Source organism: Parasteatoda tepidariorum, chromosome 9 (assembly GCF_043381705.1).
Source record: "Parasteatoda tepidariorum isolate YZ-2023 chromosome 9, CAS_Ptep_4.0, whole genome shotgun sequence".
Lineage (NCBI taxonomy): Eukaryota > Metazoa > Arthropoda > Arachnida > Araneae > Theridiidae > Parasteatoda > Parasteatoda tepidariorum.
The window spans coordinates 5,452,270-5,474,163 of NC_092212.1; the positions used below are offsets into that span (position 1 = coordinate 5,452,270).

General features: G+C 28.6%; 1 protein-coding gene and 1 long non-coding RNA gene across 2 annotated transcripts in view; both read left to right on the forward strand.

The window, feature by feature from the left end:
• LOC139426354 (uncharacterized) overlaps positions 1-1,473 on the forward strand; it is a 7,363-nt gene extending 5,890 nt beyond the window's left edge. The window contains exon 3 of the long non-coding RNA XR_011637608.1: positions 1,227-1,473. This is a non-coding gene — a long non-coding RNA (uncharacterized lncRNA). The remainder of the gene's footprint in view (positions 1-1,226) is intronic.
• Positions 1,474-6,464: 4,991 nt separating this feature from the next.
• LOC107438355 (alpha-latroinsectotoxin-Lt1a-like) lies at positions 6,465-17,514 on the forward strand. Its single transcript, XM_016050636.3, has one exon. It carries the CDS (start codon positions 6,837-6,839, stop codon positions 10,950-10,952), a length of 4,116 nt encoding a protein of 1,371 aa, XP_015906122.2. The 5' UTR covers positions 6,465-6,836; the 3' UTR covers positions 10,953-17,514.
• The last annotated feature ends 4,380 nt before the right edge of the window (positions 17,515-21,894 follow it).

Genomic DNA, 21,894 nt, shown 5'->3' on the forward strand with positions numbered 1-21,894 from the left:
CTTTTTAAAATACCAATGTTTTGCCGATATAGGCGTTAAATCGATATGTCGCGATATATCGATTTATAGCCCAGTCCTAGTCACAAAGTATGTCACGTGACTCACTTCAGTTAGTCACATGAGATATGTTTTTTAAAAAAAACGTATGTTTTTTTAAAAAAACGTCAATTTAAATACATTACTAAAGTGCTTCGGTAAAAAATACCGAAATTTTTTTTTATTATCTTAAACTAGAACCAGAATAGAAAAAGGGTAAATTTTACCATGTTCTGATAATTTTGACCATACTTTTTTCTCAGTGTACACATAAAATATAGTACATGGTGTGACCAGGAGAAGAAAAAAAATACGCAGTTAAAATTTTTACAATAAACACTATAAAAAAATTATTTAACAATATTGAAAAAAAAAGCTTGTTTGACAAGTAACTAGGGAAAAAGTTTTTGCACTGCTACTCTAAAACAAAAGAAAAACCACCCACCCCTTTTAAAAAAATTGTTCACCTACACTTTTCTTTAAAAATTTTCTTCCATAAATTGATAGAACTTGGAGGCATATTTAATCTTGTTTCAAGAAAGTTATACACAGATTGCAAATCATTACAGTTCATTTAGCATTATTATGGAGCACAGTGCTTAAAATAAAAATAAAAAACCAACCAATTGTATACTCTACAATTATAAATTATTCCAACTGTTATACAATAAAATAATTAAAAATAATAAATGTGTACTAAAACTTATTTTTTGTACTGAATCTTGTTTGATAACCAACTTTGAAATTGTGAGCCGAATTTTTTCAATTATCTTTAAAAGTTCTCGAGATTCAACGAAAACGCAAAAAGTGGACCAAATTTCAGACATCTCGACGGATCAAACTAAAAGAACTCGACTGGTCAACTTTATTTCCCGAAATGCTACTACTCTTTATATTTTTGGGGTCAGAAATCTTAATAAATTCTCATAGAAAATACTCTTTTTTTGTGTCCTATTTCGTAATTTAAAATATCGCCTCTACTTATTAATCAGAATATATGAGGTCACCCTATCTGACCATTAAGGTTAAGATTCAGTCTTAGTATTTGAAAATCCGATCATAAGATCAAAAATTATTCAAATGTGTGAATATTTTTTTGCGCACTGTACATTTGTACCACACTTTCCGAGAAAGTTCTTTACTTAACTTTTTGTAAATATAATAAGTTATAACCTTTCTTTCTTCTTTAGAGTATTGAACTTTTCAGCTATATTGGAGGCTATATGGGGATGTGGCTTGGAATCAACCTTGTTTCTATTTTTGATCTTTCTGAAGCCATATTCTTATTATTTTACTTTCCTTTCAAACGCAAGAAAGTACAGCGATCAGAAATAAAGCCTCAACATAGACACATGAAGACACATGTATTTTAAATTTTTATTTTGTTGTTATCATTTGTTATTCAAACTATAGTAATTTCCTTAATGTATATTTTGAACAGTTTGTACTTTTTTATGTTGCTTTAAAATGTTACATTTTATAATTCAGCACACACCCTTCCGTCACCATGCTCTAAATAACTGGATTTTCACAAAGCGGGGTATTTAAAATTTTTCTGCTCCTTAGAGGGCAGCTGAAAAGGTTGAGAATCTATGATTTGAACAATTCTCGAATTAAGGAGAAATACGCCTGTATATAAAATATATAAAATTTAAAATGCAAAGGGTTTTAACTCTCTTCACTCTCTTCACGACTGCTCTCTTCACTAAGTTATTGAAACCATATTTCCCGACTGGGCTACCTCCCACAGTTTGAGGTTCAGAAAGCAAAACCCATCGGAAAAAGAGTTTTGTTTGTTCAGGGAAAACACGTATCTATGTTTGACTTCGTAACTTAAATTATCATGTGTACTAATTAGAATATTTAAGTTTAAGCCTACGAATCATTAAAACTGAATATTAATTCGTGAAAATAAAATCATTAGCTCAAAACTTATTCAAAAAGTTCAGTTTATACATTTCTTGCATCTCTGTTAAGAAATGAATAAGTTTTTCACTACGAAATTGAAATAATAAATTAATTTAAAATGTAGATGACTTTTTTCCATAGTAGGACATTTGTACCAAAATTAGCGCATTTGTTTGCATCATCAATATTTTGAAAGCATTTTATTCTTACAACTGAAATTTTTTGTTTTAAATTTAGTTTCGTTCATACGATTTGCTGCTCCGTTGCAATTTTTTCTCAGTGAGTTTTTGTACATACGATGTTTTGTCCCAGGAAAATTTCAACACTAATAAATGTCGTTCTTCATCTCTGAAGATTCTTTGCTTGACATGAAAATGTGTGTGATACAAAAAAGAAATCCATTTTGAAGCTGCAAAAGTAGTAACAATTGAATCGGCTTCAATTGATATAGCAAACACATCTGCTTGAAAGATTAAATGAAGAAAACCAAAACTGTCTCAGTAAAATCGAATTCAACGACTACTGACAGAGCATATTCTCTGCGTATCAAAATATCCCATCTGCCTTCTTTATTTTAAGTGACATTCAGACATATTTTAATCATGATGTTGAATACAATACAATACTATGTTTATCTACTTTTGTTTTACTAAAAGCTCTTTTTTTATACAATTCTCTCTTTGTCAGGTGGATCGGAAATCATTGATTTATCCAAAATATATGCAATTTTTAGAAAGATCACTGATATTTAGTAGTTCTATCATTTTCAAAGGGTAATGAATTCGTCTCTTAAAGGGTACAATCAAGGTGTTCCGCGAGGAAATCCTTTAATTTACACTTTTTAAATCTGTCAAAAAAAAAAACTCAGATACGAATTCTAAAATTGAAATCCTTATCGATATTTAGCGTATTACTTGTGAGGCATATTTCATCTGAACCTGTTAAATTCGTGTCCATTTCCACGAGAAGGGATTGCCGGAGCTTCTTTCTCTGATATCCGGGACAACTCTGGTATCCTCTTAGTCTTTATGAAGAACTGTCACTTGAACATTTTTTTCCCATGTCCTGCCATTTGTGCCTTGTTGCTACAGATTAGTGACTATCCACTAGATATTTATTCGGATATTTGCCTTGATATATCTGGAACAGTGTATAGGTTCTTCGGTCCTATATAATGTCTTATTGATTTATTCTCCATGTAACGCGACAACCAACCTGTTCGAGACAGGGAGAAATTGTCAGACGAAATTAAGAAGCATTTGCAAGTTTCATTAAACATTAAAACTGGTTTTGAAAGAATTTGATTACGTTTTTATTTTTCCTAGCTTGATTATCAATTTTCGACCACTGTTTTCCTTTTTAATGTTTGACAAGGATAGTAAAAATTAGTATTACGGAACTCGTATAAAGTACATTATCCAGTTAAGGACTCTTCTACTTTGTCAAAAAGTTAGGATGAAATTACAGTAAACAAAAATAAAAAATACCGGAACATGTCACGAAACAACAAATTTGATCTACCGTACTTCTTACAGTTATAATTATCCTAAAATCACTCACTCATTCTTATTAAATAAACATTACAGTTAAATCTACACTATAATATTTCACTGTAGAAAATTTATTTTACGGATGATGCACCCTAAGTGCCGGTACTTTATACAGTCCGAATTTCTTACAATGCTCTTTTAAAGCCTTCAAAAATATATAAAAATAAAAATCAAATCAAATCTTATATATCGTGTTTTATATTTTATCATTTAGACAGTTTTGTTACACATAAATATAATTGTAAATAATATTAAATTCCAAATAATAACCAAATTTGAATTTTTATATTTAGCACCAAACCATTTTTTTCAGAATTCTTTCTCCATGATAATCAAAAATTAGATTTTCTTTAAATCTTGAAGGATATTTTTTGTCCCATTAGATTTGTAATAGGAAACATTAGTTTAAAAGTTTGTGATGATCGAAACTTATTAAAATATCTGTTGGCCAAAAAGTACAAATTAATTAATTGTCTTCTGGTACAAATTTCAAAAATTAAATGTAATTTAAATCAATTTAATAACTTTCTTACATCTGCTTTTGCAAATTTTGACGATTGCTTCATATTTTTTTTCAAGAAAAGCTCTAACCAGTTGGACTTACGCTCACTTATATCTGAACGAATAAACATAGATGTCTGAAGTATTCTTTATGATAATTCACCATTCTCAAAATATCTGTTTCTATGTTGAACCATACTCACTTAAAATGAACGAGTGAAAATAACTCAACTTGAGTGCTATTTAACTCTTTTATCTAGAAAAAAGCGGCCTTCTCTTCTTGAGTTAAAATCACTTAAGAAAATTTCAAATTCACTAAAAATTTCACTCAAACTTGAATTATTTTCTCTCGTGTTTGAGTAATTTTCAGTATTACTTGAGTGATTTTAACTCGTGTTTGAGCGATTTTCAGTATTACTTGAGTGGATCGTTTTCACTCAAACTTGAGTGATTTTCACTCGAGTTTTAGTGATTATATGTATTACTTGACTGAGTCCTTTTAACTTGAATTTGTGTGAATTTCAATGATTTTTTATGCATCATTTAAGTGAATATATTTTAATCATACTGTTCAATTGTTCATGGCTGAAAGCCGTTATATAGCAAGACGGAAAAGAGAAAAAACTGGTACGTAAGACATTTCATTCCTGCATTGTTTTTGAAAAACTGCTTCTTTTCTATGATAAAGTAGATATTGTTGAATAGTTTAATAAAAGAAAAAGTAAACTCATCTCAAAAACTATCTATAACCGAAAAGGTTTTACTACAAGCCTTTCATCTTTTCCGATTCAATTTCACCCCTGCAATTGTTCAATGTGAACCATCCATCGAAGTACGCGTTACCGGATCGAAGTGGGCGTTACTGCGTGTTCAAATCACGTCCGGAGGTCACCAATGTGGAGGGAGGAGTTATCGACAAATTGGCACTGTCACACTGCCAACTTTCATCTATCAAAAGGTACCTCATGATCAAATCAAGTAAGCCTGCATTATGCACCAGGGAATTCATTTAGATTTATTATCGTTTGCTTTTTAAAATAAAACGATAGAAATTCCAGCTTATCGCTCGCACACAATTAAATAATAAATAAATCACTCTAGAAGCACTCAAATATTGCTTAAATAAATAACACTCAAGTTTGAGTAAACGCAAAGCAAAAATTTCGCTCAAATAAGAGTGTAGTTCACTCTGAAGTTGAGTTTAAAAAATTTAACTCTTTTTTGAGGAGGGGAAATAACTCTTTCATTTTAAGAGAGCATGCTTGGAGCCTGAACCATAATACTTGTGAAGTTACTGCGTCTTTAAGGCGGATTGATATATTTAGTTTTAGCATCGTGTATTTAATTTCAAAGTGCTCAATACGGAAGAATGTGGCGCCAAAAAATGGTTGACAGAAATAAGTTTGCAAAAAATATGAGCGGCATTGCGGTTAAAATCATTCCGTAACTTCAAACCCCGTATAATATATTTTTTGCTTGATAATATTAAACCATATTATCAAGCAAAAAATGAATCAGGTAAAGGTTTCAGAAAATTTCAACGTATGAGATTTCAACTTATTTTATAATTTAAAACTGTGTTTAATATTCTGTTCCTTTGATAATAGGGCTCAATTTGACTACGAATAAAGGCTTCAGAAAACTTTGTTTCAACATTATTGTGGTTCATTTTATTCCATAATTTCTAACAGTCCATAATATTATCTTTACTTAATAATATGGTTCATTATTGCAACGGATTAAGGTGGCAAAACACATGAACAGTATGGTTGTTCAACTAATTCTATAATTTCTGACAGAGTATAAAATTATCTTTACTTGATAATATAATTCAATGTGGCACTTGATTAAGGTTGCAGACAATTTGAACAGTATTGTGGTTCAACTCATTCTATAAATTTTAACGGTGTATAACACAATCTTTGATTCAGAATATGGTACCGGGTTAAGGTTGTAAAAAATTTCAACGATATCATTGTTGTATTGTTGCTGGCAAAAATATGAGCTATATTGTTGTCTAACTTTTCTATAATTTCTAACAGTGCATGAGATTTCTTTTGCATGTCACCGTTATTAAGGTAGAGAAAATGTGAACGAAATTGCGATCCAATCCATAGAATAATTTTTAATGATATATAATATACACTTTGTAGTGGCAAAAGTGATTTTCTGAACTTAATTTTTAATTCAAAAGTCTTAAAACATATTGTCTAGACTTGTTATGAAATTTAAATAAGTTTTTTTTAACTCATCAGTAACATTCTTTATTATGTTATCTTCGAAATGCATTCTATGATATTTCTTGACATCAAAGTAAGTCTCAGGAATTTGGCTATTGTGCTGTCTTTATTAAGAAGTGACAAGCCTTTACATGAAAAGTAACAGATGGCGTATAAGTGAAAAATTAAACAAACATAAATGGAGACTTTCGATATATATATATATGTATCAAATAGATGCAAAAATTACCCTAGCTATTCTTTCCATTAGATTACAGTAATTATATATATTTTTAAAAGCAAACGTTAGCTTTTTTTCTAGTTAGCAATACTTTTCTAAATATATTAAATTTGTTCATTTGTAAGTAAGTAATTGATAGGTTTGTATTTTCTTTTAGAATTATGTATCCTTTGAAAATTTACCTGGTTTTTGCATTAAAGTCAGTGTAGTGAATAATAACTTAATCCAATCATATTTCAATTAGTTATAGATTCTTAAAAGGAACATTTTCTTCTTGTTTTCTATAAATAATACTTTTCTAACTTTAATATTTCGTTTTGTTAAAGAAATAATTCATACATTTATACTATAATTCATAGATTTATATTAACCTTTAGAATTATGTATTCTTTAAATACGAATCACAATGACGAGTTCGGTTCGAGTCGTGTTAAGAGGGAATTAACTAAGGCGGATGTATGCAAGTATTTATCATTTTTATCACCCTTTTCTGAAACAGTTGGGGGTGTAGCAGGGTCCTTGGGCTCACTGGCCGAAGAAACGACTAAAATAGCGGGCGCTTTGGCTATGATTCCGGGACTGACCTCCGTCATGGGCAGTGTCGCTCTTGCTTCGACAATAGTTAAAGGAGCTGGGAGTATAATTGAAGTTGCAATGGATTGTTCAGATGTATCGACAGACGAAATAAAAGATATTCTAAAAGCTAGATTTAACGAAGTGAATCGCAAGTTAGACCAAAATACCCTGATTCTGCTGCATGTCAGTAACATAGTCAGCAAAACTTTGATCGCAGTCGAAGAGACTAGGAAAGAAATGAGAGAACATTTTCAAAAAGTTCTGGACTTCATTAAAAATCAGGAAGTTAAAGAACTTGTTTCGCAAATTACTTTAATTGTGGATTTTGTAGATTTAAAAAAGAAAGCGTGGCAAAAAGCAGATAAAAATGAATACGCAAATATTATTGAACACGAACTTAGTCATAACGAACTGTATAACTTGGTTAAAGAGGATGGAGACTTGTTTAAAGCTTTATTTTTCATTATTCAGCATGGTTATGCCATTCCGCAAGATATTAAGGACGATAATGCATTTAGTGCGATTTTTTCTTTGTTCTACGGCATGCAAACCTATTTTTCAATCGTATTCTCGTTATTAGAACATCACACTTATCTTGCACATTACTATTACAAAAAAGGCGAGTTAGAAGCATTTAATTTTTATTTTGCCCGCCTAAGATTCTATTTCTTTAAATTCAAACATATTTTAACTGAAAATAATAACAGCCTGGTTGATAAAGTTATTTCAGTTCTAAAAAAAGTAGAAAAGATTCCCTTTGTTCGGTACCTGAAGAACCAATTATATGATGACGTATCAAATCGGACCCAGAGTTTGATTTCACTCAAAGAAAAAATAAGCAAAATGAAGCTTGAGATAATTAACGAAGATCCCGTTAACAATATTATAGTTTCATTTTTAGACGTTAAAGCAGACAACCGTATCAGTACTCCACTAGGTGATTGGGTTAACGGAGCCAAAGTAAGTTACGCAGTACAATATGAGAACAACGGAACTTTTTCCCTCATCAGTGATTGGACGAATCCCCAGCCGATTCAGCATTTAGCAAACCCGGTTCTTGAAATAGATACAAGCAATTATAATCGGTATATTTATAGAAAAATAACAAAGTGTTCTCAGGATGAAAAAACAGAATTAGTGCAAGTATTAGAAGGTTCGCAGCCTAAATTTAGGGATTTAAATAGGGATTTTTATAACTTAGCTGGTGATATTATCAACAGCTGTCAAACACTTTCTAAAATAATGGACGATTTATTAGGACAAGGTTCAAGCATATCTGCTCAATTTGAGCTTCAAAAAACACCTATTCACGCAGCTGCAGCCGCAGGAAATGAATGCGTGTTAAATCGAATTTTAGCAAAAGATCCAAATCAAATTGAAGTTAAAGATATTGATGGGAATACACCGTTGCATCTAGCTGCAGAGAATAATAAGTCAAATTTGGTAAAGCTTTTACTTTCCAAAGGCGCTGATGTAAATGCCAAAAACAAACTTCATCTGACTCCTTTACATATAGCCTGTCGTCGACAATTTCAGAGAACAGTTAGCAGCTTGTTAGAAAGTCGCGATATTGATGTGAATGTGGCTGACGAATCCGGACTGACTCCGTTGCATGTATCCGTCTCAAACGGCATTTATAACTCTGATGTTACTAAAAAGCTGTTGAGAATGCCTGATATTAACATAAATGCGCAGAATGACATAGGCTTGACGGCGTTACATTTCGCAACCCTCCAAAATTTAACAGAAAACGTCGAATTATTAATAAAACAAACTAACATCAATATTAATGAAGGTGATAAAAATAAAGTCACGCCCCTTCACTATGCTGCAATGAAAGGATACCTAAGCATTGTCGAGCTTTTAATAAACAAAAAACAGAAAATTGATATAAATTGTGTGTGCGAAGACAAAAAGTATACCCCTTTAATGTATGCTGTATATTTTACGAAAAAAGAAATCGTCGAAAAATTATTGGCAGAATCTAAAATTCAGGTAGACATTGCAAGTCCTGATATGTACACAGCTTTGCACTTGGCTATAGCAAACGGCCGGAAGGACATAGTGGAAATGTTACTGAATAAGAAAGCTAAAATAAGCGATAAAACTGTTGAAGGTTATACTCCCTTGCATCTTTCAGTTGTACGAAAAGAAACAGACATTACGAATCTATTATTTTTAAACAATGGTAACACTCTTCTAGAAGAGAAATCCGTTAACGGTTCGACACCTTTGCATCTATCAGCTCGTCATGGCAATCTCAATAATTTTATGGCGTTGTGCCTAAATGGGGCAAACAAAGATGCGGAAGATGATGAAGGGAATTTATCTTTTCACGAAGCAATCAGCGGTGGGAATTTAGACATAGTTAAATACTTAATGGAATATAATGCCGATTTTATTCAAAGAAAGAACAAGGCATTAAAGACACCTATTTATTTTTCTTTGAAAAATATTCATATTCACGGCAGGGAAATGTATGACTTTTTGATATCTAAAGGCGCGGAGAGGAGTTTTCAAGATATTCAACAAAAATCGCGATTGTATGTTTTCATTAAAGAGGGGAACATTGACGCTATTAGATTTCTAGTTTATGAGGGAACAGTTGAAAAAAGTAAGGATATCGACAAATTTTTTTTGATCGATGCCGTTGAGAACGGACAGTTAGAAATAGTTAAATTTGTTGTTTCAAAGAAGTTAATAAATTTAGATGAAATGGATTCCGATAATAAGCATACGCTTAGAGAATATAATATACGCTCTGCGGTTGTCAACCAACATCTTCCTCTCGTAATATATCTGGATCAGAAGGATCTTGATGTCTCGTGGTTTAACCCCTTGTATTGGGCATCATCAAAACATAATCTAGATATTATGAAATATTTCGTTAAAGTGAAGAAAGCAGACGTCAATCAGAAGTTTCCTGATGATGAATACACTGCGTTATGTATTTCCCTTAAAATTAGTCGCAACGATGAATACAAATTCGAAATCGTTAAATTTTTGGTAGAAAACGGTGGCAACGTAAACGTTGAGTGTGGAGTCAGTTCTCAAAAGGTCACGCCAATCCAGATGGCTATGGAACGCAGAGACAGACTTCTCGTGGAATACTTATTCCAAAATGGAGTTAATCCTGACGCTAACGACGCTATTGGTAATTCCCCACTTGCATATGCTGTAATGAATAACGATCTTGACTTTGTTAAACATCTCGTTGAAGATAAAAAGGTAAATAAAGAAATAAGAAATCATCAACACTATACTGCCGTCCATATTGCAGCTGAAAAAGATTTTCTTGAAGTATTTGAATACCTAGTTACCCAGGGGGCTGAAATGCTGGCTAAAGTCGATGGTGATTCTGACACATGTGACGTTGCAGATAAAAAGAAAAAGAACGTTCTAATGTGGTTGAGGCGAGAAAAAGGAAAATGTATGCCCAAGTTTAAACGCAATGCTCCAGATCAGTTGATCATTCTTAATGAATCAATAAATGATCTAACACCCAATAAGATAACATCTAGTGGAAACACTAAAATTAAAAACAATGATTTTGAAAACAATGTAGATTTACCCAGTACACTTCTTTTGTTAGATCTAGTTGTACGAAAGATAACTAATAAAAAATTTATAAACAGTATATCTGAAAAAGTACCACCACTTGAAGCAAAAGCTGTTGCTTTAACATTAACAGATTACTTTGAAAAATTTTTAAAAACGGATCTCAAAATTCAAGAAAATTTAGATCTTTTTGATGTGTATTCTAAGGTTTATAAAGCAATATCGAGTGGTAGTGAGGAAAAGCTGTTAAACACTCTATGTTCATATGTAAACACACATAGTGAAGTTGGGTTCCAAGGTATCGAAAAGTTTTGTCAAAATTTTTCACTCTTTCGAGGAAAATTATCAAACCCTGACTTCTAATTTAACTTTAGTTGCACGTTCTATGAAATAAAATTCAGCTGCACTGTAATCGGGTAAAATGCTTTGGTAAACTATTTAATGCATATTGAGAATTTTGGTTACGGTAATTTTTTCTTCAGTGTGTGTTGAAGTTATTATTGATTCAATAACGTCAATGGTATTTAGTAAATTTTTGAGATTTTTATTTATGTTTTGTTATAAAAATGAGGAAAAAAAAAGCAAAGTAGAAATTATATTTATGTAAAACAAATAAAATCTAAGGGAACATTAATGGGATAATTTAGAGTAACGCTAAAAAAATAACATCAAACCTAATTTTAGGGTTTGATTATATGCTTGAGAGACTATTCTAAAAAAGTTATTCATTTTTTTTTTCTACTATTGAAGTGATCACTGTAAAAGAAGATTTCTCAAATTTGAGCAAAAATGCTCCGTAAAATAGCTCCGAAACAAGAGTTGAATTCAAAAACCCATGTACACATTACTGAATAAGTGACATGCTTAAAATAAAAACAGAGTATACACTTATTTTGCGCAAGAAACATAGTTTCAAATATAGGCGTATCCTGACACAGCATCATTAAATGTGACTCATTTTACTTGTTTATAATGATCAAATGTAGAAAAAGGAAAATTATATTTGATTAAAGGTTACTACAATTACCGTTATTCTAAATTTATTTCACAAATAGAGAAGCGTTTTTAATCGGTGAACTACACTTTCTTAACTTGCCACAATGTTTATTTACAACGGATTTTAGAAGAGTTCCAACAATTTTTAGTATGTCATTATACTGAATTATGAGTACAAGGTTTTTTTTTTAATCCAGCTACACTTGTTTCGGATCTAATTTGACAAAATTTTGCTTTCAAATTCGGCTATATTTGTTTCGGAACTATTTTGACGCCGTTTTGCTTTCAAATTCGGCTATATTTGTTTCACAGCTATTTTGACGCTTTTTTGCTTTCAAATTCGGCTATATTTCTTTCGGAGCTATTTTGACATATTTTTGTTCAATTTTAAGAAACCTCTTTTTAAGGTGATTTTTATGCTATCAATCCCGATTCCTTTTATGTTAATTTGCAATAACTAATGCAGACAAAGTAACTTATTTTTTTCATAAAATCTTAATGCACATAAGTTAATGGTATCTACTTCATTTACTTATTTATTTTATGCGAAAACTGGAAAAAAAGTAGCAAAAAGCACCAATCGCAATTTTTTCTTAGTAAAACTTAGAATTTCTGTACTATTAAGATCTAATTGAATAAAATTTTGACGAAATTATATTATTAGATAAAATTATTACATGATTGTAAAAATAATAAAAAAATAGAAACATTGTAACTTTATTATATTGAAAACTTGTGTATTACACTAAATTTTACAGTTAAACATTTTTAACATATACTTGTAAAAGAAAATAGTGTTATATATTTTATATTACAAAGCAATGATTTTTTTCTTTTATAAACATTATTTTTCATTAAACATTTATAAACATTAATGAACTTAAATTAAACATTTTTTTCAAGTTCAAGTAGATATTTTGTACAATGTAAATTTGAATTTTAATAAAAAATAAAGAGTATTTTCATACTACTGTTGGCATAAATACAAATTTATGGTTAGGATACTTAGATATTCTGTTTTTAATTCACTTTCTTCATATAATACTTAGAATTTGATTTATTTTTTTACTTTCGCTGAGATGCAATTCTAGTTTTGTGCATTTCCTTTTTTTTTGCAATGCTTCATAATGATTATACCGATTATCTAGCTAAATTAATGAGTTTCTATCATATGACTTCCATGAAATTTTAAGTTGTAAAAAAAATTTTAATTTTAATAAAATAAAAATATAATATTTGTATTGTAAATTAATTGGAAATTTATCTCTTAGAGGTTGGTATTTTTTAACAGAAATTATTGTAATTTTTAATTAATCTTCTAATTAACATTTAATTGTGTTTTATTATATATTCTTGTAATTTTCAATTTTCATTACGAACATTCTTCCGTTATGGGTAATGTTTCAAATTTGTGATTTACATTTTTTGCATTTTTTGAAGTTATTGTGTTATAATATTTTTATGGATAAATCGAGTCATTTTGTTAAATTTCAAATTATTTTTTTGTAATGAATTCCATAAAATTGTAAGTTGTAAAACAATTAAAATTTTCATAAAATAAAAAAAAAATTGTATTTTAAAATAAATTGGATATTTTACACAATATTGATTGTATATTTAAAAAAAAAGATATGTTGATATTTTACTCAGCAGAAATAATTGCGATTTTTAATTAATTTTTTAATTAATTTATAATTTTTTTTAATCATATTTTCTTATAATTTAAAGTCATTATGAACATTTTATGGGTAATGTTTCGAGTTCATGATTTACATATTTATTTTTTAAATCTTTTGAAGTTATTGTGTTAGAGTATTTTTATGTATAAATCAAATTATTTTGTTGCATTTCGACTATTTAAAGCAATTGTTGAACATGATAGATAGGTAAAATTTACAAATTTTGTTAACAGTAAGTTAAATAATTAAGAATTGTTTTGAATATAAGCTTTGTTGTTTATGTTTGTTATGCATATTTTGATGTAAAAATGTTATTGGCTGACAAATGCAGTGAATTCTCTCGGGAACGACCACTCTTTGTTACACAGTAAAAGGATCATTAATGAAAGTTGATCTTTCTTAGGGGTTACTTCCACTGACTTCAAAATGTTGAAGTATCCCCTAAGTACTAAACGTTCATATGATTTTTTGCAAGCGGTTTTAATTTTACTCAAAGTTATTTTCTTGGTGAAGAAATGTCACTTATGCTGGAGTCATAAAAACCGGGCGATGAATAAAATTTAGTGTCAGTAAAGATGACGTCATACTTATATAATTATGTGTAACAATAAATTTACCAATTATGAAGGATAGAATTATTTTACATAAACAATTACGTTTTTTGTTTAAATTTACGCTTAATTTTACATCATAAAAATTATTTTACTTTAAAACAATGAGAGACTTGTTAATTTAAAATACTTAATTTTTTTCTGAAATATCGTTTATCTAATCTAACTTTTAACTCCAAAACTAAATCATTGACAGCACCGTCTTTAGTGCACTCTCTGATCATAACGCGAGGCTCTCAAATTCTTTCAGTCAAAAAGAGCTTTCTAAATAAGAACCAATCAAAAAATTTTTGAATACATTTAAAACTATTTATTAATTTTGATAATAATTTTTTTGATATTTTATCGCGTTTCGCATTCGTAGCAAAGGTTTGCCCAGCCACTTGAAAAAGGTTTTGATGGTCTCTCCTAAAAGTAAATAAAGGAGGTAGCTACACAGGTGGTTTCCTGGAGGTTTCACAGTAATATGATGTTAAAGAATAATAGTATCATGTGATTAATGATACATTAAAGCAAGTGAAATTATGTTTAGAAATTTTTGAGCAAAGTCTCTTATGATCTATATTCATAAATCACCAGACATAAAATTATTATAAAAATTTGGTAGTAAAATATGATTTTTTATGCGTAAATAAATTCAAATTATTCTGATGTATTTTTAATGAATGCTACACTGAAAAAATGTAGAGGACTTTCTCTGTGGTATTTCGAAGTGTTTCAAAAAGAGTATTTAAACCTTTTGAGACGGTATTTAGAAATGATAAAACTGTTAAAATGTTAAAACGGTTTATAGTTTTTATAAAATCTTACTGATGTATTTTATTCAGTGAAGATTGAGTTAAATAAATATAATGGCCGATGATACTTATTTGCGAGTAAACTTTTTCAAAATTTTTTTGCTTTTGTTAAAACTATTATAAAAACTGTTTGCCTTTTTTTCTATTTTTTATTATTTTATTTCTCCTACTTTTCAAACAAATAAAAAAGTTGTTAACTTAAGTTGTTAAAAGTAATTTTCAAATTAATAGGTGTTTTGTTTTAATTTCTTTAAAATTTTGTAATTTAATTTACTCAATCTTGAACCAAACTTAATGATTTCAAAACATAAAATTAGAGTGTTGTGTTATAAATGATTTGGAAAATATATAGTATATTCACGTAAGGCATGAAATATTTTATAAAACTGTTTTGAAGTAGTTTTGGATGTCAGGTTAATGCTTATTTGCATTAACATAATTCTAAATGTGATAATGCTTGTATGTGAATTTTTGTAGAAGGAAACATGAACGGGAGTTAAAACTTCCTAAGTTACTTAAATAAACTGTTGTCTCAATTATTTAATACAATTTTGAAATTGATTGTTTATGTTTGGAATGATAAAATTAACTATCCTGTGTTACTACAATTCATTATAGCAATGTTTAACCCACCACAACATTAAAAGATACTTTTTTGTTAGCCTCGCTCAAAGAAATTTTATTATTTTATTTAATTTTGCTTCAATTTTATTTAATTTTCATCTTTTTAAAAAATGGATAAACACAAAAAATGATGGATGTCTACATTTTATGGCGATTTTTTGCTTCCAGCCAGTTAGCTGAGAAATACCAACAAAACTGAATTACTGCAAAAATCAGTGTAATAATAAGTTATAAGAGTTATAATAATATGTAATAAGTTATAAGAGATAAAGTGAATGTATTTTTCTATATGTGATTAAAATGTACAACTTTTGATGGACTTTAAATTGTACCGAATAGTACAATTCCTCATCAAGTAAAACTACAATTTTTAAATATAGTTACTCGACAAACCATAAAACTATACCAAATCATTGTAAGAGTATCCATTGTAGCAATCATTGCAAGTTTTTAACTATTTTGAATTTGTTAATTGAATTTGTTGTTCGTCTGAATCAACTGCAATTTCCTTGTAAAATGTTTAACTCAAGGAAGCAAAAAACTGAACCATATGAACACAGATGTGACTGTAAAAATTGTTCAAAAATTTTGTGCTTTGATTATATCTGCATGTGATTCAACTGAACTATTTTACTGTATCTAATTTGTGTATTTGCAAGCGTAAACGTTAAACACAAGTAATACATCTGCAATTCTTCAAACTTCGTGTCAGATGCAAAAAAAGATATAGGATATATTTTCCCATTATATGAATTCTCTATTTGTAATAGAAATTCGCAATTTATCTTACCATGTAATTTTGAATTTTATTCGATATTTTAATGTTCTGTTATTATGCTCTTTTAAAAAGTTAGTACAATCTTAAAAGACGCCATCTCTCTATAAATAGCATATAAATCTGATATGAGTCTTTCGAAATTCCTTGTAAATGAGATCTTGAAGTGATATGCAAATTCACTCTCAATCACATATCACAATATGTGCTTTAACTACCTTACAAATCTAAACGTGAAGTTGGTTTCTAAAGTAAATTTGAAACTACTTCTATTTGCAAACATGTTTTTAATAAACCAGATTTTGTCCAATTGGTATTACTTTGATATGACATAAGTCTTCAACAACCAAGAGCTTTTTTGTGGTTAATTTTCACTGAATGCAATAAGGAGTGTAATGTTTGTATTGTTTACTGAACACAAATTTATGAAACTTGCTGCTCAACAAATCTATTTAAACAACTCATAAAAAGAAAATGTTGTAAAACAAGTACTTTTTATTGATTTGAAAGTGGACTATAGTCATTTAAGAAAATAACGTATGGTGGATTTTGTTCTAGTTTGATAAAATAAATTGATACTTGGAGTTTAAAAGAACAAGTCAATCGTGGGTGCATCTAGATGAGAGAAACAGACTAACTACTCATATTTTATGGAAAATGACAATCGGTTCTGCAAATAGTTATTAAGTGTAGTAACCTAGCTTAGATATAGCAACTTTTTACCACATTATTGAAGTTCTTGGTAACGCTGTGTTTCGAAATTCTGTTGCCAAGGAAAACAAAAAAGACGTAGTTTATGTGCATTACACTTGAAGCAATGCGATGATTTTAAACTAAAGATATTATCTTGCCATGAAGAATTATTTGGGGTTTCGAACAGACAAATAAGTTAAATATTTTAAAAGGTATTAATTCTTTTATGAAAAAAATATCCAATTTGGATACATTTTTCCACCTGAATAAAAACTATCAAAATCACTACCTTTTTCTCAGTTTTTTGGAAATTTTTATGAGCTTAGACAATGCAGCACTGGAATAAGACTTTAAATATTAAAAAAAATTAGACCACAAATGCTTTTTATTTTCTCAAAACTATGGCTTTTATCCATATTGACATTTTCGAAATAAGTGTAGTTTAAGCACTGCTAAAATTGACCTAACAGTTATGAATAACATTTGCAAATTCAAAGCAGTTATAAAATATAGCATTTTATTCACAAAAAGTATCATTTCTTATTACAACGGGGTCTTCGACAAACAGCCTTCAAAAGACATAGCAGTCTTTTATGATTAATTTAATTTTTATCTAATGTATATTTGTTTTGTCACACTTATTTATAATCAACAAGTATCTGTGCTTTGTTAATAGAGTTGCTTATCAGTCACAGCTGTTATTTTCACTTCTGGAAGAAAAAAAATAAAGTTCTGATTTTTCCTTGTCTATATACCTTTGATTGTTTTATACATGATGTTTTCATGCTTCTAGCCTTCTTTTTTGTAAAGTTATTTGTGTACATTGCGAGAAATTTTTAAAACATTAAAATGCACAAAACTTTCTACTATCAGGAACATACACGTCTGTAACACCAATTCTTTCTGCCAGTACTTTAAAAGTAGCAAATTCTGTGTTTATACTTCTTTCAATTTTTTTTCTACATATTTTTAAAAATTTCGAAAATATATTAACTAGAAAAAAAATGAAATAAAAAGTATCTGGGCAAAAGAATCCATGACGCGTTTTTATTTATTAATTTTTATTTCATTTAATATTTTCAATTTAGTACTGCGATTTTGTTACGAAAATACAATTTTAAAAAGATCAGATATCCTTAGGAAAAATTTCAGTATTTAGGAAATAATATAATAATACATAATTAGTATAATTATAATAATATAAAATATAATAATTAGGGAATATATATATATAGTAACAAATAAAATATTACGCATATCCGGACAAAATTTGTACACTTTTAATTGTCTTACATTTTTTATATAATTTTAATAATAAATTTATACATACTCACGCGAAAAGCATTAACTAGTAATATTTAGAACCTATAAATATGTAAGGCTTAATAATTAAAAGCACAAAAGTTTTTTTTCGAACTTTTTTTTGTATTTTTCTGTAAAAATTCAACATTTATTAATTTCGAGCTAATTTAATCTAACGTCACTTAATAGATTCATTTCAAGCAATTGAAATTTTATTCAATATACCCTTAATATTAAAAAACCACAATTAAAATGGTCATTTTCTAAAAATTTTCCCTGAACACAATCATGATAATTCTTTCAAGCAATAAATACATAGCTTTGATTATTATAGTAAAAGATTCCTTTCCAAAAATTTTTCAAATTAATATGTTTAAAAAAATTCTTGTTCGTTAATAAAATAATATTTTTTTTAAATAATAAGCTTCAATAAAAAGCATATAAGTTAAATTGATTAAAAAATAGAATTATTGAGCAACAACACGCCATTATGAAAGACTCATATATAGTATGTATATATGAGGAAAACACTGCAAGGTTCTCATCAGGGCTCAGGGCGCATTCTATTACGACAGCAAAAAGAGACCTTTCATACTAAAGAATAATTATCTTAAAATGAAAATCACTTTTAACACTGTATCTATGCCTCTATAAGATTTAAAAAATTGTAATTTTAACTGAGATTAAGATGAAAGTAAAAGGCAGAAAAGAAACTTACACGTGTGAAATAAAATAAAATAAACATGTGTTAAAAATAGATATGCTAATCTAACAGTTAACAAAAGTTTTCAAGAAGAAAAAAAATAATGAATGCGTTATTAGCTTTATCGTAAACAATAATTATCAACAAAAAAAAAGAAAAAAAATATGTAAAGCAGATTTGTAAGGGTACTTTTCAGTGCTGCCATCTATGAAGAAAACACTTTAATAATATTAATAATTGAAAAATTTAAGGAGCAAAAATTTGGATTAGTTTTTTAGTTATCAGTCATTTTGTAAGAAAATCTATGCTTTTTCGTCTTCAAAGAGCCATATTAAAGAAACTATTAAAAATGCATATACTTTTCTCCACTCTTATAAATGTATGTAAATGCGAACCTTGCAATTGAAATATTAATTTTCGACAACTTAAACCAATAATATACGAAGGAATTAATAATTTAATTGTAAGGTTCGCATTAGTTTACATTTATCAAAGTGGAGATAAGTTTAACTTTTGTATTCAAAATGTGGCAACATATTCGATACGTAAAAAGAACGCTTCGCTTTGATATATTTGTCGCTGTTCATAATTGTTATAATAAGTTTTTCTTCTTCTTTCCCCGCTCTATTTTTTCTTCTTAAGCGAGGACGATAATTTTTGTAGCGATATAGAAATAGAAATTGATACCATAAGAAAATATATAGAAATAGAAATTGATACCATAAAAAATTAATTCGTTTTCGTGTTCTTTTCATGTATTTAGCATTTTAGTTTTTTTTTTTCTTAAGCGTTGTAGCTATATAATATATAAAATAGGAATTTAAGACAAAATTGCAGGACAGGAATACTTTAATTGTCCACTAATCTTCAGATTTCCTGCTATGTTTTAAAAAACTTTATTTGTGAAAACCTTTAGCGTGGCGGACAGCTGGCAGCCTTAGGCGGCTAGTATTTAATAAAATTGTTAGTTTCCAAAAAAACATTTAAGATATGATCGTAATTAAAATGTAACGCCTGTATTTATTAATGAAAAGTATTGTCAAAAGTTTCAAAAGAACATCTGCACTATCACTAATATCGCAAACATGAATTTTGAAAAGTATTGGTTTGTGTATGACAACTAATTTGGTTAAGTAAAAAAAGCAAATACAAGTTAAAAAGTTCCAATACCAATTTCTTTGTTAATGACTTTATCTTTAATGAATTGAATTCGATTTCCGATAACTGTTGAATAGAACTGAATATCACAATGTAATGAATCTTACATGGAGATAGAAATAATTTGAATGATACGTCATTTTCAAAATGATGTTTTTTACATCGCAGCTACTTTCATAATAACAATAAAAAAACTTTTGTTACATTGATTTTTTGAAATAGTATACCGAATTTTTCTTAATATTAAAGATTTCGGATAACGAATAACTTGTAAATATCAATAAATCACTTTAATTTCAAAAATTAAAGGACTTAGTGGATGAAATTTTTGAGGTACTTTTTATTGAATTAGAGAAAATTAGCTATGAAGTTAATACTTTGACAATGAAAAATAAATATCGTGTCATGTCTTTATTTCTTATACACAAACTATTAATTTGTGAAATCTTTAAATCCTTTTCACACATTGAAATTACTGGCGTCACAGCGGTTGCACTCCAAGCATTTTAATTGACTTTTTAATCTTGACTGGTTTAAATCTTGGGATAGGTTCTAATTACCAAATGCACTTTTTCAACTCTAAAACAGATGCTCAAAATTATCATCCACTGAGATCTTCGAAATTTAATGAATTGATAAAGAAAATGTTGTATACTTAAGTCTAAAAGCTGATCATTCTTTGATATACGTATTTATATGATTTTTTTTCCTAAGTGTTCCTTATGACCTTCATCTACTGAACTCTTCAATTAAAAACATTGCACAACAATTGTTGATAATATGTTGGTGTTGCATTTAAGCAACGATTATTTTTACACAGTGATTAAAATATTGTTCCTCTAAACTTGAAAAATAGAATCTAATCTCAAAACTCAATAAATGGAAAAACCTAGTGTTTTATCGTGCCAGATGGAGTAAACCAGTTGGGAAGGCTCTGGCCTGTACTGGGCTGTCATGCTGATGGAAGAAGAAACTTGATGTTTTATTGAAAATTGCCTTTTTTTACTCTGAATATCTTTTCTTGATGCTAGAAAGACATTTGCTAAAAATAATTGGAATGTGGATGCATGGAATACATCGGAAAAAGAACACAACTAAATTCTTTGTATTTAACATTTATGTCAAGAAAAGTTAAACATTGCTTTAACGTTCTTGGATCACGATCACGGGTATTGGCAAACAAGAAAGAAAGTGATTGCAACTGTTTTATACGAATTTTGTTACATAAGAAAGTTTGGAATACAAAAGTATCAGTCATAAGTGTTCAATGGTCATTTTTAAATTTTGACTACAAATTTCAAATCAAACTAATGAATAGATTTATACTAATGTGACTTATTTCAATGCGAGTAATTTCCATATCTAATAATTTCTAATTTAATTTATAAAGACTTTGGCATATTGAAGTCAATTTATTCAAAATAAAGTATAAAATAATTTATTTTCTTCTTATCTGTACTAATAGATTTACATCTTATCTGTACTCATAGATTTACAATACTGAAGCAACTAATGAAGAAAATTTCATTACTCATTTCGAAAAATCGACACCAAACTTTACAAAACAAATAAAAACAATTATCTGCACTAAGGGTAAAGTGAATCACAAAAATATTATATTTGAAGGTTCGTTTGAATTACATATTATAAAAGTTTTTTAAACAATTTGATGTAATATATCTTTCAGTGGTGTTGAACTATTTGATAATGAAATTTAGCAATAATTTTTTTTTATCTAAATTACTGTCGTTAATCGGAATTAAAGATCATACAGTGAATGGAAAAGATAACAAAAACTTCAAATATCTATTAAAATCTTACTGGTTTATTACTATTTTAATAACTTCATGTATTCAGTCAAGTTCCGCTCTTGTATTTCACGCTATCGGTTCCACAGAATTAATGAATCTTCAGATCTGTCTTATTTTTTCATCTATTTGTTCAATTATTTTGTGGTTCTTTTTAAA

Excerpts from the sequence above, each read along its gene's own strand:
- LOC107438355 (XM_016050636.3), top strand. The coding sequence starts at position 6,837 with ATGTATTCTTTAAATACGAATCACAATGACGAGTTCGGTTCGAGTCGT.